At 33.6% G+C, this 14,887-nt stretch overlaps 1 protein-coding gene across 1 annotated transcript in view; it reads right to left on the reverse strand.

The window, feature by feature from the left end:
* LOC133188930 (PDF receptor-like) overlaps positions 1-6,083 on the reverse strand; it is a 62,056-nt gene extending 55,973 nt beyond the window's left edge. The window contains exon 1 of the mRNA XM_061324401.1: positions 6,034-6,083. Coding sequence (XP_061180385.1) covers positions 6,034-6,072 — 39 coding nt within the window. The 5' untranslated portion in view covers positions 6,073-6,083. The remainder of the gene's footprint in view (positions 1-6,033) is intronic.
* Positions 6,084-14,887: the final 8,804 nt, after the last annotated feature.

Consider the following 14,887-nt stretch of genomic DNA (forward strand, 5'->3'; position numbering starts at 1 on the left):
TGTCTTTAATTTCATGTTCACTAGAAAACTGCGAGTCGACAAACGAATGCGAATGAAAATAACAATGATTATTCTTTATTCATAAACTTTTTCGAGATAATTAAATGTCGAATTGAAGGCAATATTTTTTTCTTCTCATATACATACATATGTGCCTTGATGAAACTGAATATACACTTCGCATTCTTTGATGATTTTTTTTTTTTTTTTTTTTTTTTTGAGGGGGGGGGGGGGTATCAGGTTGTCCTTAATTTTCATTTTTAATTTTTTTAATGCGTATCGTACTATAAGATTACCTCGATTTTTTTCATCAAAAAAAGGGTAGAATAAGATTTTTTTTAATTGCACACTATAATCGGAAAAAAATTATAAAGTTTCCTCCAATGTGCGTAAACAAGGTTTAACAGTACATTTACTTTCTGTAACTCCTAAAGAAACACTCCAAGACACAAGATTCGTTTTTGCCAATTAAAATCTTGAATTGATATTTCTCACACACTGTCATTATTATGACAAACACTAAAACATCCTAGTATAATTATCATTATCGCCAATGTGTATGACAAAGAAAACTAGAAAACTGACAGAGAGGGCCCTGCTTAATGCTGTCATAGGAAAGTGACAACTGTACCTAAGAGAGTAACAAAATATAACATACTGGGACAGCTGTGTCAGGAAGGTGGAATAGAACAATCACTCACAATATATACCTGTATTTGTTAGAATTAACAATATTTGAAGATCGATTGGAATACAGAGAGACAAAAACTATGTAAATGATCACAAAATTAATTTATATAAAATTAATATATAATCATCTCCTGTGTATAATTTGCTGCAATGAAAATTGAGTTATCATGCCACGAAAGAAACACATATAGAAAGTCATACATGCATACAGACACAAAGCAGTATCCACCCTAAACCCCCTCCCCCCCCCCCCCCCCCATATTTTTATAGGCATCTTTATTTTATCGTGAAATATTTCCATTTCTATTTGTTTTCTCTGTGATAACTCTTTGAAAGTTAGTTGAGTTGATTTCATGATCATTCTACCGGAATGCAAATTTCGCCAAGCGAAAGGTCAGGAGCTAAGAAGGCCTAATATGCATGTAATTCTCGTGCGGCTGTCTTTGTGTCTGACGCTAAGGAGGCCTAATATGCATGTAATTCTCGTGCGGCTGTCTTTGTGTTTGACGTCAGTGGGAGGGAACTATTGAAATTGACATGTGAGGCCTCGTGTAATTTAAATCTATTAGTCTACATTTTTAAAATCTAAATTTACAATTTTATTTCACAATGAAATGGAAATATAAGGAATCACTGTCTAGTTAGTAGAGTATGCCAGGGACATCAACGATAGTTGGAAACGTGGGATAATTTATGACATAACGGGCTTCGCCAGTGATTCTTTAAGTATTTCTGATCAAATTTCTGAAAACGTTGTAAAATTTGGAAACGTTAACTTGAAAACTATGTTATTGCGTAATAACAAAAGCTATTGTAACAATCAAATGTTGCCGGAGTGACAGATGGACGGGCAGACGGACCCCAAAATTAATAGGTAACTTTTTCTTTTGGTAAATTCTTTGAATTTGAAATTTTAAATAGTATTAATGAAAACTGTTAATGTTTGAGTTATCGTTTTACGATGTTTACATATATAAACATACATACAAACAAACAGACAAAGCAATATGATCCAAAAATTTATAGAAGTTTCCTTCTTAGAGTAACTAACCTCTGTACAAAATTCGGAAACGCTACCGTAAAAACTATTTAAGTTATCTCGTATGATGACCAGACGGACAATGTGATTACTATTGGGCTCCCGCATTTCATGCGCGATCTAAAATATACATACATCTGTAATTTATTCTTGTAAGATATTATCTTCATTGCTCAATTGACTCACAGACTGAAAATTTAGAAAAGACATTTTCTTAAAAGGGCATTTATAAATAGTCCGGGTTTTTTTTCTCAAAAAAAAAATATATATATTTTAATTAAAGTTGGTAATATTTATCTGCGTTTAATAGCTGCATTGTACGTACATTGTATAGAAGGAAAACGGTAGTATTAAATACTCAATCTGCTTAAAACAGTTTCAAATATAAGTGATAGATGTATCTTGGAAAAGATAAGTGTTTTTGTCTCTAATAGATGTTGACAGAAACCATAAAACTAATTTAATTTTTTTTTAATTTCTTTATTTAAAAAAGACTTAATCGTATTAATTCATTACTATACTGCGTTCACTTAATTATCTTAAAAGCTAAGAAGAAATCGAATCAAGTCTCTCAAACAGAAATTTGTACTTGAAATTGATTTTCAGTAGTTTTTAGTAATTTGATGTTATATACATGTACCATCTAAAATACAATTACAACTGTAACACTAAAGTTTTACAAGAGTAGATTTTGTCGCTTTACATTTTTGAAATTGTATTACAGTAAAAAAAAGAAAAAAATCCCGTTCATGTATATTGGCGGAGGAAAGGGTAAAATAGACGTTTATACAAAACGAGCAATTTACAAAAACATACTGAAATATAAAACAAACAGCTTAAAATAAAACCAACAGACTCCGCTGCAAAACAATTAGTAACTTAATTGACGTTAGATGGCGTGCAAATCTAGAATAATTTTAAAAGGTGGTCAACAGGCTGAAATGTAGTACATGTAGGAAGTTCACATGCCTCATTTTCATTGATAATAATAAAAATAGATGACATGATGGAGATACCTGTTGGGTACAGAATAAATGCTAAATATCTTAAGTTTAAAATGATATGAATTAAGGTGGATTTCAAGTATACATTATTTATAGAAACGTGTATTGAGCTGGGGATTATTTTGGTTTGTTTACAATGTTTTAAGCCGTCCAAGTTCTATTCTGAGGACATGACGCCAGAAGCTTATTAATAACCAGGGACGCCACCTTTGAACACCCCTATTTTTGGATATGAATATTCAAGCTGACATATCATTTTAATTTCAAAAAGATACAAGCCAAGTAAAACATATTTTTATTATATAAGTCTATATTTTAGCTAATAGTGTCTGGGTATTTGAGACATTGCGCGAGACTGTAAATTATAGAAACCATATGTATACATGTTTAATTCATGTGTAACAACCCCCCCCCCCCTTTTCCTAGTCCCACACTTTTTTCACAAACATAACGTTTCACTGTTAATTTATTATGAAAATATTCAATGGAAAGGCCGGTTACACCCCTCTTTTTAGTAAAGTTAATGTTTTAAATTTTATTTTGACTTCGTCTTATGCAAGAGATAATTTGATTTCTAGAATGCTATATACGTAATGATTGAAAAAGAATAGTTTTAAAACGCTTTTCTATCGTTTCAATATGTGGAAAAATTCTACGCGATAAAACGACGTAACGATGCTGATCCAGGTCAATGGACAATTTATAATTTAACTGGGACTTTTCTAATGATCCTATTAACTTGAAATTTTGCATAATTGCTTTATTTGTTCTTGATAAAATGTTGACGAATTTTCACGAATTTATCTTTCCGTTGTGGAGTAAAAGTAAATCGAACACCCCTTGCATTTCATAGGCTCTTAACAGATTATCTTAATTCATTTTAAAATATAAAACAAAGCAAATAAGAGGTTTATCACAAATTCAGCATTTTTATTTTACACCAATCAAATTACACAAGTTATTTTCTATTCGGCACTTCTTTCATAACAAACAAAAATGTCCACCGTAACCGATAATAATTAAAAGACAATTTTTGTATTTTATCTGTTTACTTGCATTTTCTTATTTTTTCCAATACAACTCATATGGAAACATTCTACAAGGTAGGAAGACCTAAAAATGTTCAGTGTGCATTTAGTCTGCTATTTTTAATTAATTGATTAATTGATTAATTTATTTATTTATTCATTTATTTTCAATTTATTAATTTTCAATTTATTTAATTTTTATCCACTTTAATTTCAGAGCAAAACATATATGGACCCCCCCCCCCTTAAAGAGAGAGAGAGAGAGATAGAAAAGCCTCCGATTGTTCTTTTCTCTGAAAAATTTTGTTTCTGCTTTTAATTTTAAACACGCTATATTAAAGATCCCTTCCTCAAAGCTTACGGCAATATCAAAGATAATGGTTAATTGCGCTTTTGATTGAGTTCAGTCTAAATCTAGATTGGAGAAAATGAGTCAAATTTATTCGGATAGGAATGAGAACAGACATGTGCATTTTTACATGTACATTTTTAGTTTAAATTAAAATATATGAAAAATGTCGTTTAATATAAAAGATATACTATTTCTGTATTTCAAAAAACTCTGTAGGATTCAAGGTTTACAAACAACCGAAATGGAGCCGCCTCATCTTCGCAGCACTCAAAATTTTGTATATGTTACTTGACTGATTCCATGACAAACTCAAGTACAAGTGCCCCAGATTTCTTTGAAGTATTTTATCATTAATTTTAATCAGTAGTTTCCCCTAGCACTATACGAGAATATAAGTAAACATAACAAACTCGGAAAGTTAGTTTTGTTTGCTTTTTTCGGGGGGAGGGGGGTCATATCAACAAAGAACGACGAATATGGGTTTGTTCCAGCAATCAGCCAAAAAATGTGGGTTGTCAGTGGGGGAAGAACGTTTTGGGAAGGATCGGGTTAAATGATTTGTTTTCGTTTTGAATTTCAACTAGATATAATATTTTCTTAGACTACGCTGTTGGTGTTAAAGCGTAATGCTATATAATGATGAATTTTATATTTCAGGAATTGACAGATCGCAAGTCTAACAAATCATTATTATAATGTTGTGCATTGACATAGTTTTCTTTTAAATTTTGCATAAAATAATTAAACAATGTGTGATAGTACATTTGCAAAATTATAAATTTTATAATTTACAAATTAAGCATCAATTACATTAACCATTCAGCGTTAATTCAGATGGCTGTTTTTTGCACGCCATCTAGCGTCAACCCAAGTGTAACGGACAGTACAGTTGTATATAGGGAACTTATACTGCCTCGCTAGTGAGCTAGCTTTTTAAGTGATGCGGTAGAGTCTCCCTCTATTTCAGGCAAGTTAAGCAACGGCGAGCCTGTATAACCCTTAGATGGGTGGACTGCTTCACCTTACACACTTGATGATTGTTTTGCATCGGCGATCGTTCGTTTTGCAGCGGATTCTGTTGATTTCTTTTTCAGGCGTTTGTTTTGTATTTCAGTATGTTTTTGCAAATTAATTGTTCGTTTTGTGTAGACGTCTTTTATACTCTTTCCGCCGCCAGTTCATATACATTTCTACATTCATACAAATTTGAATTTGGAATGTCTGAGAATAAGCTCATACTAGCAAATAAAATAAAGTATTGCATAAAAATGTTGAATGCTTCAATAAATGCACAGCCTTTGAATTATTGAAGATTACGTGGATCAGTCATGATGAATATGAAACTTTGTATTTTAAATCAGTCATATCTTCTTCATTCACGTTTCTTGCAGGGATTTAATTAGACAAAAATAAGATTTCATTGCTCTAACTAATATGTCGGCGAAAGTTTTATACCAACATTCGGTATGGAATTGCATCAGACTTCCATTTAGACATATTTCAAAATAAAAATGCCTTGTCATTTGTCCCTACCCCTCCATAATTGAATACATAACATTATACAATATGAACTTATAAATCAGAACGTGGTGAAAAAAATTAATTTTTCTCTTTGCAAAATGTTTTCATTTTTCATCTTTAAACACTGTTTTAGATTTTGGTAAATGTACAAATGTCTGGTGTGTTGAAGACTTTTTAAAGATTTTGACAAATTTGATTTTTTTTAAATTGCCAAAACATTCATGGATAGCTATAGTTGTCGAACCATACATTTTAGATAATGACTATTTCAGTTCGCAAAATAGCTTTAAAAAAATGTTTGTTAAAAGGCAGCTCGAGTTACAATTAAAAAGGCATCACAATACGAAATGAAACATTAAATCTTTACAAATAAAAGCTAATACTTCCAAAAAAACCTACCGCAAAAAATGAGAAGACGCCACCCAAAGAGAAATTCATCCTTTACCGTTCTTCTGTATATAGTAAAATCGTTAGCTGTTAGAGTATGCAATGCTAAGTAAGCAAATGGCTGACAAACCAATACATCCTTACAAGTCTGCATCTGACGCGTTCTTTTAAACTGGCAATCGGTTATCGCAGCTGTTGCTTAGGCAGCTAATTTTATTCCTGTTTTCAATATGTAACCGTATACAGCTAAATAGATGACAGTTACATACTCGCAATTCTAACCGTATCTCCATTCTCCACGCTTCTGAACTTTACCCCTGACTTGACATAAGTACAATTTTTACATTTATATGTTAACATTTTGAAATTATGTATGAGCTTTTAATTTGTGAATTGCTTGAAATAATACTGTTTAATAATCATGTAATTATACCCGCACTTTCTAAAAAACGTTCGTGTATATTGTTGTTACTCATGTCCGTCCGTCCGTCCGTCTGTCATACTTTCTTCTTAATCTAACTACTCCTACATTTTAAGCAGAATTCAATTAATCTTTTGGAATATGATAGGTGGTGTCCTATAGATGTGAAATAAGGTTTTGGAATTTTCAAATTTAACCCTGGGGGCAAAACGGGGGTCAAAACATGACGTTTTTTCTACAAAAGCCTGGTTCCCAGAACTCCTCTTACAATTAACGCAGTAGCCTAATCATCTTTTAGAAGATGATTGGTGGTGTCATGTAGATGTCCAATAAGGTTTCGGAATTTTCATTTTCACCCTGGGGGTGGAAAATGATGTTTTTCTACTAACCTCTTGTTCCCAGAACTCCTCTTACATTTTATGCAGTAGCTTAATCATCTTTTGGAAGATAATTGGTAGTGTCCTGTAAATGTGCAATAAGGTTTTGGAATTTTCATTTTCAACCTGGGGGTCAAATGAGGGTCCAAAGATGACGTTTTTATACAAAAAACCCTGGTTCACAGAACTCCTCTTACATTTTATGCAGTAGCCTAATCATCTTTCGGAAGATGATTGGTGGTGTCCTGTAGATGTGCAATAAGGTTTTGGAATTTTCATTTTCACACTAGGGGGTCAAATGGGGGTCGAAAAATGACGTGTTTTTTTTTTTTTAATAAAAGAAGACCCTAGTTCCCAGAACTCCTCTTACATTTTATGCAGTAGCCTTATCACCTTTCGGAAGATGATTGATGGTGTCCTGTAGATGTGCAATAAGGTTTCGGAATTTTCATTTTCACCGTAGGGGTCAAATGGGGGTCGGAAAATGACTTTTTTTTTTTATACAAAAAGACCCTGGTTCCTAGAAGTCCTCTTACATTTTATGCAGTAGCCTTATCATCTTATGGAAGATGATTGGTGGTGTCCTGTAAATGTTCAATAAGGTTTCGGAATTTTCATTTTCACCCTGGGGGTCAAACGGGGTGGGGGGGGTGGGGGGGGCAATGACGTTTAAAGTCTTAATGTCAAACATAAATGAAATGGTCCGGTTGTCTTTTTTCTGAATTTGACCTTTAATGAAGAAAGGGTCAAGGTAAAAAAAATTGTTGCCGAAAATCTTGTGTCAGTGTCTTATAACCATGTTCCAAATTTGAATTCATAATGCCAAAGGATTCTTAGATTATGCCCTGAATTATATTTTCATGTAAAAGATTGACCTTGACTTTATAAATGGGTCAAGGTAAAAAAAAATTGCTGGCATGCACCCTTTCTCCGTACCACCTCTCCATGTTCCAAGATTGAAGTTTTAATGTCAAAGGGTTCTAAAGTTATGGTTTGGAGGTGTTTTTTCTCAATTTGACCTTGAATGAAGAAAGGAGTCAAGGTCAAAATTTTGGTGCAGTGCATCTTGTGTAAATGTCTTCCTTCTATGTTACAAGTTTGAAATCCTAACGTCAAAGGGTTCTCAGGTTATAGCCTGGACTATATTTTGATGTATAAAGATTGACCTTGACTTTATCAAAAGGACAAGTTCAAAAACATTTGGTGGCTTCAATCCCACCTCCATACCACCTCTCCATGTTCCAAGTTTGAAATCTTAATGTCAAAGGGTTGTCGAGTTACGGCTAAGACAAAAATTGATTGAAGAAGAAAACTGACAAAAACAATATGTAGACTAGTATAGTCTACTTGTAGCATCAAAACTGTAGAAGGAGTAGAAATTGAAAGAAGAACAAATTTGTTTCTACATTATGTAATGAAACTGTCACATAAGATTCAAACTTTTCTTGCCCAGTGGTTCTTGAGAAGAAGATTTTTGAAGATTTTTTTTTCTTATACAGTAAAGTATGCTTATAGCCAACACGCTTATAATAAACTGACGCTTTCAGCGAAGCAAATTTCATTCCTCATGACTTTAAAACATAATGTAAACTTAATTGACATGAGCAATTACACTTATAACGAAACAAAATCGTCCGTCCCAGGCACTTAGTTATAAGAGTGTTTTACTGTACATTCCCATATTTACAAAACTTTGATCCCATATTGTGGCCCCCATACCTCTGAAGGTCATGATTAGGACAATGTTGAATCTACACTTACTGATGAAGTTTCACATAATTTTTAACTTTTTTCGCCTAGTGGTTCTTGAGAAAAAGATTTTTGAAATACCATTAAATTTTCACTCATTTGACCCTTCATTTGTGAATAATTGTTTTACACAAGAAAAAATATTTAACACGAGAAATAAAACTCTTTGTGTTTCAAAATATTTCATTACACCTCTAGTGTGTTTCTTATTATTAAATTAACTAAGATAATGTTGATTTAATCCTGAATGTTCAATTTTGTAGGGACCTATGTATGATAATTATACTCTGAGGGGTATGTTTACCTGTCTTCAACAAGTCAGGTGATTGTTCACAGTGAGTACTTTTCAACAATTTAGTTTATAGCTGCCTACTCAAAACATGAGGACTGTCGAGTTTTTTTTTAATTCTAATGGATATAAGCCAGAAACTTGCATGATCTTGAAAAATAGGAGTTCCATGTGAAATTTGTAACAAAACACGAGAAAAGACTCTTGGCTGTGTCCTTTTGTAATTAGATGTAGATCAAAAACAAGATAGTGAGTAAACTTATTTTTTATATTTCTGGAAGAGATATTATTCTAGCTGCAGTATGAGTAAATTAGTGTAAAAGTCAATCAATTTAAAAAAAAATCACAAAATTCCATTTCAATTTTTGGCCCAAGTAGATGTCAGAAAGAGAGAAGGAGAGAGAGAGAGATTACCCCCAGGTATATAACCTTAAGCAAAACTTAATAAAATCGTGATCGCAAATTCTCGGAAGGATATACATTAATTAAAAAGCTTTTTTTTTCATTAGTTGTTTTCAGAACAGCTCAAAGCTAAAAATTTAGTATTTATACCATGTCAGCATAATGTGAGTTATAGCCATGTTAATAAAACTGCACATTTTTGGAAAAAAGTATGATTAAATAGCTTAATCAAGGTGTTTTAAATAGCAAAATCAAACTATGCTGGTATAATTCAACTACAGAGCTTAATCAATTTTAAGAGATTGTGCAATACCTATTTAATCCTTAACTTTTCAAAAAATATTTGTATCACCATTCCTGATTCAAGGGAGAACTAGGCATATGACCAAAAAAGTCCATACTCTATTGAATTAATAAACATGTATGTTGTCTCTTGTGAGGTCAGTAAATGAAGATGACAAGTGGGAAATGGGGTTAATATTCACAAACTGTAGGAGTTTTTAACATTTATTATTTTGACCATGCAGACATAACTCCTTTACCCCCTTTTCCCATTGAATCCCAGCACAAACCAATACCTGTTCTGACATAAACAAATTGTGAATATACAAAATTGTGCATGTACAAAAAGTTTAATGGTGGGTCTCTGAATGATTTTCAATTCTAATTCTAGGAGGGTCGGCTGACCCTAGGGTGTCAAGAATGAAATGTCAGATTATCATTGACACACTTTTGACACAGGTCCCTACTGTGGTCATTTCCGGTTTCAGGGATGGGGATGACTTCCAGGGGGTCATAACCTAAATATACCATTTAATGCATAATTAAACAAAGAAAAATATTTTCAACCATTTTCAAGATTATATATATATATATATATATATATATATATATATATATATATATATATATATATATATATATATATATATATATAGCACATTTTACAACAACTCTTAAACTAACATCACTGCCCTAAGTGAAGAAATATTAATATAATAGAAAGCACAAAGAAATTCACTTTTACAAGGATACCCACTTCCGCCCCAGCCCGGGGTTGAACTCTCGACCTACGGAATCTATCTCCTAGCAGTACAGGAACAGCGTATCTCACTTCCATTCTCAATGACCGTGTAGTGTAGGGCATCGCCGCGAGAATTCCATCGGCATCGAAAGCAAGTTTTTTTGACTTGCCTAGATAGCCGAGCGGTCTAGCGCGCTAATAAATAATAATTTTGTTAATAAAGAAAACATTGGTCATAGCGTAAAGAAGAGGTATTTTGAACTATTTTCCGAGAAATACCCAGGGGCCACTAACATGAAAAGTAGATCATTGACCTAGTTATTTGAAAGTGATTAACCCTACAATCATAATTCTAGTATGTACAAGATGTGGTTCTTCATTCTTATCAGTAGATATTTTTGCAATCCAAGTAAATATCATCTTTTAGCGATGAGCTGTCTGATTTGCATTAGAAATAGTAGTTTAATTTTGATTCACATGCTAGTACAGTGTATTTCAAAAGAAAGATTACTCTCTCAGTAACTCTCATTTATCCATAAAATGTTTAGTTTTTAATAATTTTTAATAATGTCAAATTAACATGTAATTAGTTATCATTGATTTAATTTACTAAGTAAATTACAGTAGTTTGTTTTTAATAAACGCTTATTAAAGGAAAAGTACTAATCTAAACAGTTGTTGTTTGATGATAAAATGGCTTCTTTTTAACGCATTGTAACCCTTATAACATCTCATAATATCAGGGATCCTGATTCCATCGTGGCGTAAAACCCCTGATAAAATTATTGTTTTGTGTGTGTGTGTGTGTGTGTGTGTGTGTGTGTGTGTTTTTGTTGTTGTTGTTTTGGTTTTCCTGACTTGACATAAAAGGTAAACAGAAAGTCTCAGTGCACGTTTACAGATTGTTTCACAACAAAAAGCTTATTATAAGGTGGTTGGTCAATTTTTAGTTTTTAAATTTTCAAACATACGTAATTGTAATCAGTCCGTAAAAATGAGTAAAGTTTGTCAGGGGTACCACAAGTGGACTCACGGACCCCTGACATTGTGAGGATGTCCTATCGATCACTTCATAGCCTTTGTGGTATGATAATGACCTTCAAGTTTGGCCTTGATTGAAGCTCATGTCACCTATATTCTGGTTTTAGTTGACAGAAACGGTTACGTGATTAAACACGATGTAAATGTGTTTTTTAAGAGCTCCGCAATTTTGTTGAAATGGAGACTATATCTTCCTTTTCCACTCCATAAGGTAACCCAAGTATTCTTTTAAGTATGTTTCTCTCCTTTATGTATAAAAACTAAATATTAATGGAGATATTTAAATCCGTACACTACAATACATCATTTACATTCATAGTTTGACCTTCTCATTCAAAATAATGGGTGGAAGAGGCAATATGTGCAAATATTACAATAATATTACAATAATATCATTCACAAACACTAAATCAAATTCAAACAAAGAGGTCAAGGCCTAGTTCGGATTTAGATGTATCTCAAAATATGTCTAAAGACCTTTCTAGACTCAGTGATCTCGATAACAATGTAATTTTCAATAAACCAGCCATCACAAATAACATAATTGACAAACTCGCATCTGTTATTCGAGATCTAAAAGAACAGAGTTGCGTATCAGAGAAATATCTGAAGATTTATCCCAAGACAGATCGGAAGATCATCTTATGATCTGACTGATGACAATCATAAGATATTTCACTGTCGTTTCACAGAACTAGCTTAAGAATCAAAAATCTTAAGACAAGTCTTAGGACAAATCTCATGCTTTTATATTTTCTTTTCTACTCCCGATCCTCCCCACTTGCGTCTGAAGCTTCCTTTTAATCAACAGCCACAGGTTTTCAATAACATTAAGATCTGGGCTCTGTGCTGGCCAATTCATTTTAGTTATATTTCTGTGAAGGAACTGTTGAGTACTTCTAGTCCGATGCACCGGAGCATTGTCCTGCTGAAATATGTAATTTTTGGTAGGGAAATGACTGACTATAACTGGCCACATGTTCTCATCAAGGATCTCCTGATACTTCTCAGCATTAATATTGCCATTCACAGACGTTATAGTTCTCACACCCTCCCATGTTACACATTCCCAGATATGGCTTACCCTGTAATGGTGTCTTTAGATCAGGCCTCCATCCCTCGTCCCTTTTGCGCCACACATATACACGGGGATTATGTCCAATCATAATTTTAGACTTATCAGAAAAAAATCACTTTATCAACTGTTAATCGTCTTTTTTCTCTGCACCATGACAATCGTTTTTTTCCGGTTACCCTCTTTTACAACAACTTTTTCCCTAGACAACGTCTCGAGTACCCATGTTTGTGAAGATGGAGTTGTACCGTGCGTTTAGCAACGTGATTATCAACATTTTCGTTAAATTTGTTCGTAATGTCTAGCAAACTGTCCCTTCTATTTGTTTTCACCAACCTTTCTAATCTGCGGTAATCACAAGCTGTTACTTTCGGAAGCTGGCCACTTCGTCTGTTGTTTTCCACCGAACCACGCTGCTCAACGCGTTTTTTCACACTTGAAACAGTAGTAAAAGGAATTCTTAAGAATTCTGACACTTTCCGAATGGACTTTCCTCGATCTAAGAGTCTCCTCACAGCTTTTTTAACATCATTAGACAACTCTTTCCCTTTTCTACCCATTCTCTTTCAGACTTGTAGATTTCCGGAAATACAGCAGACGACAATAAAATCACATGACCTTTCATATCACATGACTTTAGTATGTTGAAAATAACAATTGAAATTCCATAGCTATTTTTAACCAACTTTTATTTAAACTAAAGCAGAGAACTTTTCGTCGCGAATGTGGCCACGCCGCCATTTTTTACGAATATTTATTGCATCATATTGTATAATTGTATATATATATATATATATATATATATATATATATATATATATATATATATATATATATATATATATATATATATATATATATTAGTTTTTTAAGGGTAAAACCTCTGTTTACGATATATCTATACTTACCAGCATCAACTTTTTGCATTTTCCCCGGGCTGCCTACGATCTTGCCTTCTGTTCCTTTCCCTTTGCCCATCTTGAAGTGTCAAGGAATGAAGACTTGACAAACCGAGCTTCATATTGAGGAACATTCCTCAAATAGAATGCAGTCAAAGTGGTTTCTGTTTCCCAATGAGCAGTCTGTAAAATTTATTCTACTGTTGCTCCATTGAAAAGGGCCCATGAAGTTGCCAATTGTCTCGTGTCATGTGCGCGTAGGCTACATAAGGTTTCAGTATTCTGTTCATACACAAATTTGACAAGAGATACAATCCATCTTGATATAGAAATTTTGGATGCTGGTTTATGTAGACCCGATTTATAAGTTGAAAATAAACACTTATTTTCATTACCACGAGCAGACTTCGTTCTTTCCAGACATATTTTTAATGCTCTGCAAGGGCACAAAAGCAAGTCTTTGCTGTCTGTTGCAAAGTTGTTAAAGTCTGGTATGAACATAGGTTTCCATGGCTTTCCTAATCTTTGAGTTTTAGCCAAAAACTGTATGTTTGGTAAAAGTCAAATTCCGTTCTTTTCTAAACGCAAATGCGTCTCTCCGATAGAAAGAGAGCATGAATTTCACTCAAACTAGAGGCTGTTGACAATGCTACTAGAAACACTGTTTTCCAAGTAAGAAACTTTACATCACAGGAATTCATTGGTTCAAAAGGGTAATCACACAATTTCCATAGAACTGATGGTAGATCCCAATTTGGAAGTAATGGTCGCACATTTGGTTCAGAATTATAGATTCCTTTAATTAATTTCGATATATCTGATAATCAGTATTGTTACTAACGAAACTGTTACTCCAACCCTTGTGAATAGATGCTATAGCTGATCAAAACCTGTAATAGTGTTTTGCTTACAACTGCGTTCTTCATGCAAGTAGATGAAAAGGTCTGCCAAATCAGCTACAATGGCCTCAAAAGGATCTTTCTGGTTTGTCTTTGTTTGTTGTTTAACGTCCCTCTCGAGAATTTTTTACTCATATGGAGACGCAATCACTTGCCGGTGGAGAGCTGCAAATTATGACCTATACTCGCACTCAGGGCCATTGAGCAGTGAGGGATCTTTTTAGTGCTAGCATTTGCTACGACACGGAACCTCGGTTTATACGTTCTCATCCGAAGGACCGGTCTCCACGTCCCACAGTGGGATTCGAACCCGCGACGTAAGGATCAACTCCTTACTCCGCGACTCTAGGGCAGACGCTTTACCACTGCGCCAAGCGGGTGACTTCTGGTTTGTGGTACTCCATTCCTTGTATATTCGTAGTCTAGCATCATACATTTTTCTTGTCGATTGTCTCCGAGAGTTGAAGATGAACGACTTAGCTTTTTCAGAAAATTGATTCGCAAGACTTTGTCTTTTGAAATTTTCCAAACGGCCAAATGTAGACTTTCTGGACTTGGATGAATGAACTGTCCCCTCTTTTGTGTTAACAAGTTTCTTATTAAGGGTAATTCCCTTGGAAAGTCTATTGTCAGATTTAGTAGGTCTGGAAACTACGATTGTCTTGGTGAGAACGGAGCTATGAGAAGAAC

This window comes from Saccostrea echinata, unplaced genomic scaffold (genome assembly GCF_033153115.1).
Source record: "Saccostrea echinata isolate AGI-Se365-2 ecotype Australia unplaced genomic scaffold, CSIRO_AGI_Sech_v1 ptg000016l, whole genome shotgun sequence".
NCBI classification, from domain to species: Eukaryota; Metazoa; Mollusca; class Bivalvia; order Ostreida; family Ostreidae; genus Saccostrea; species Saccostrea echinata.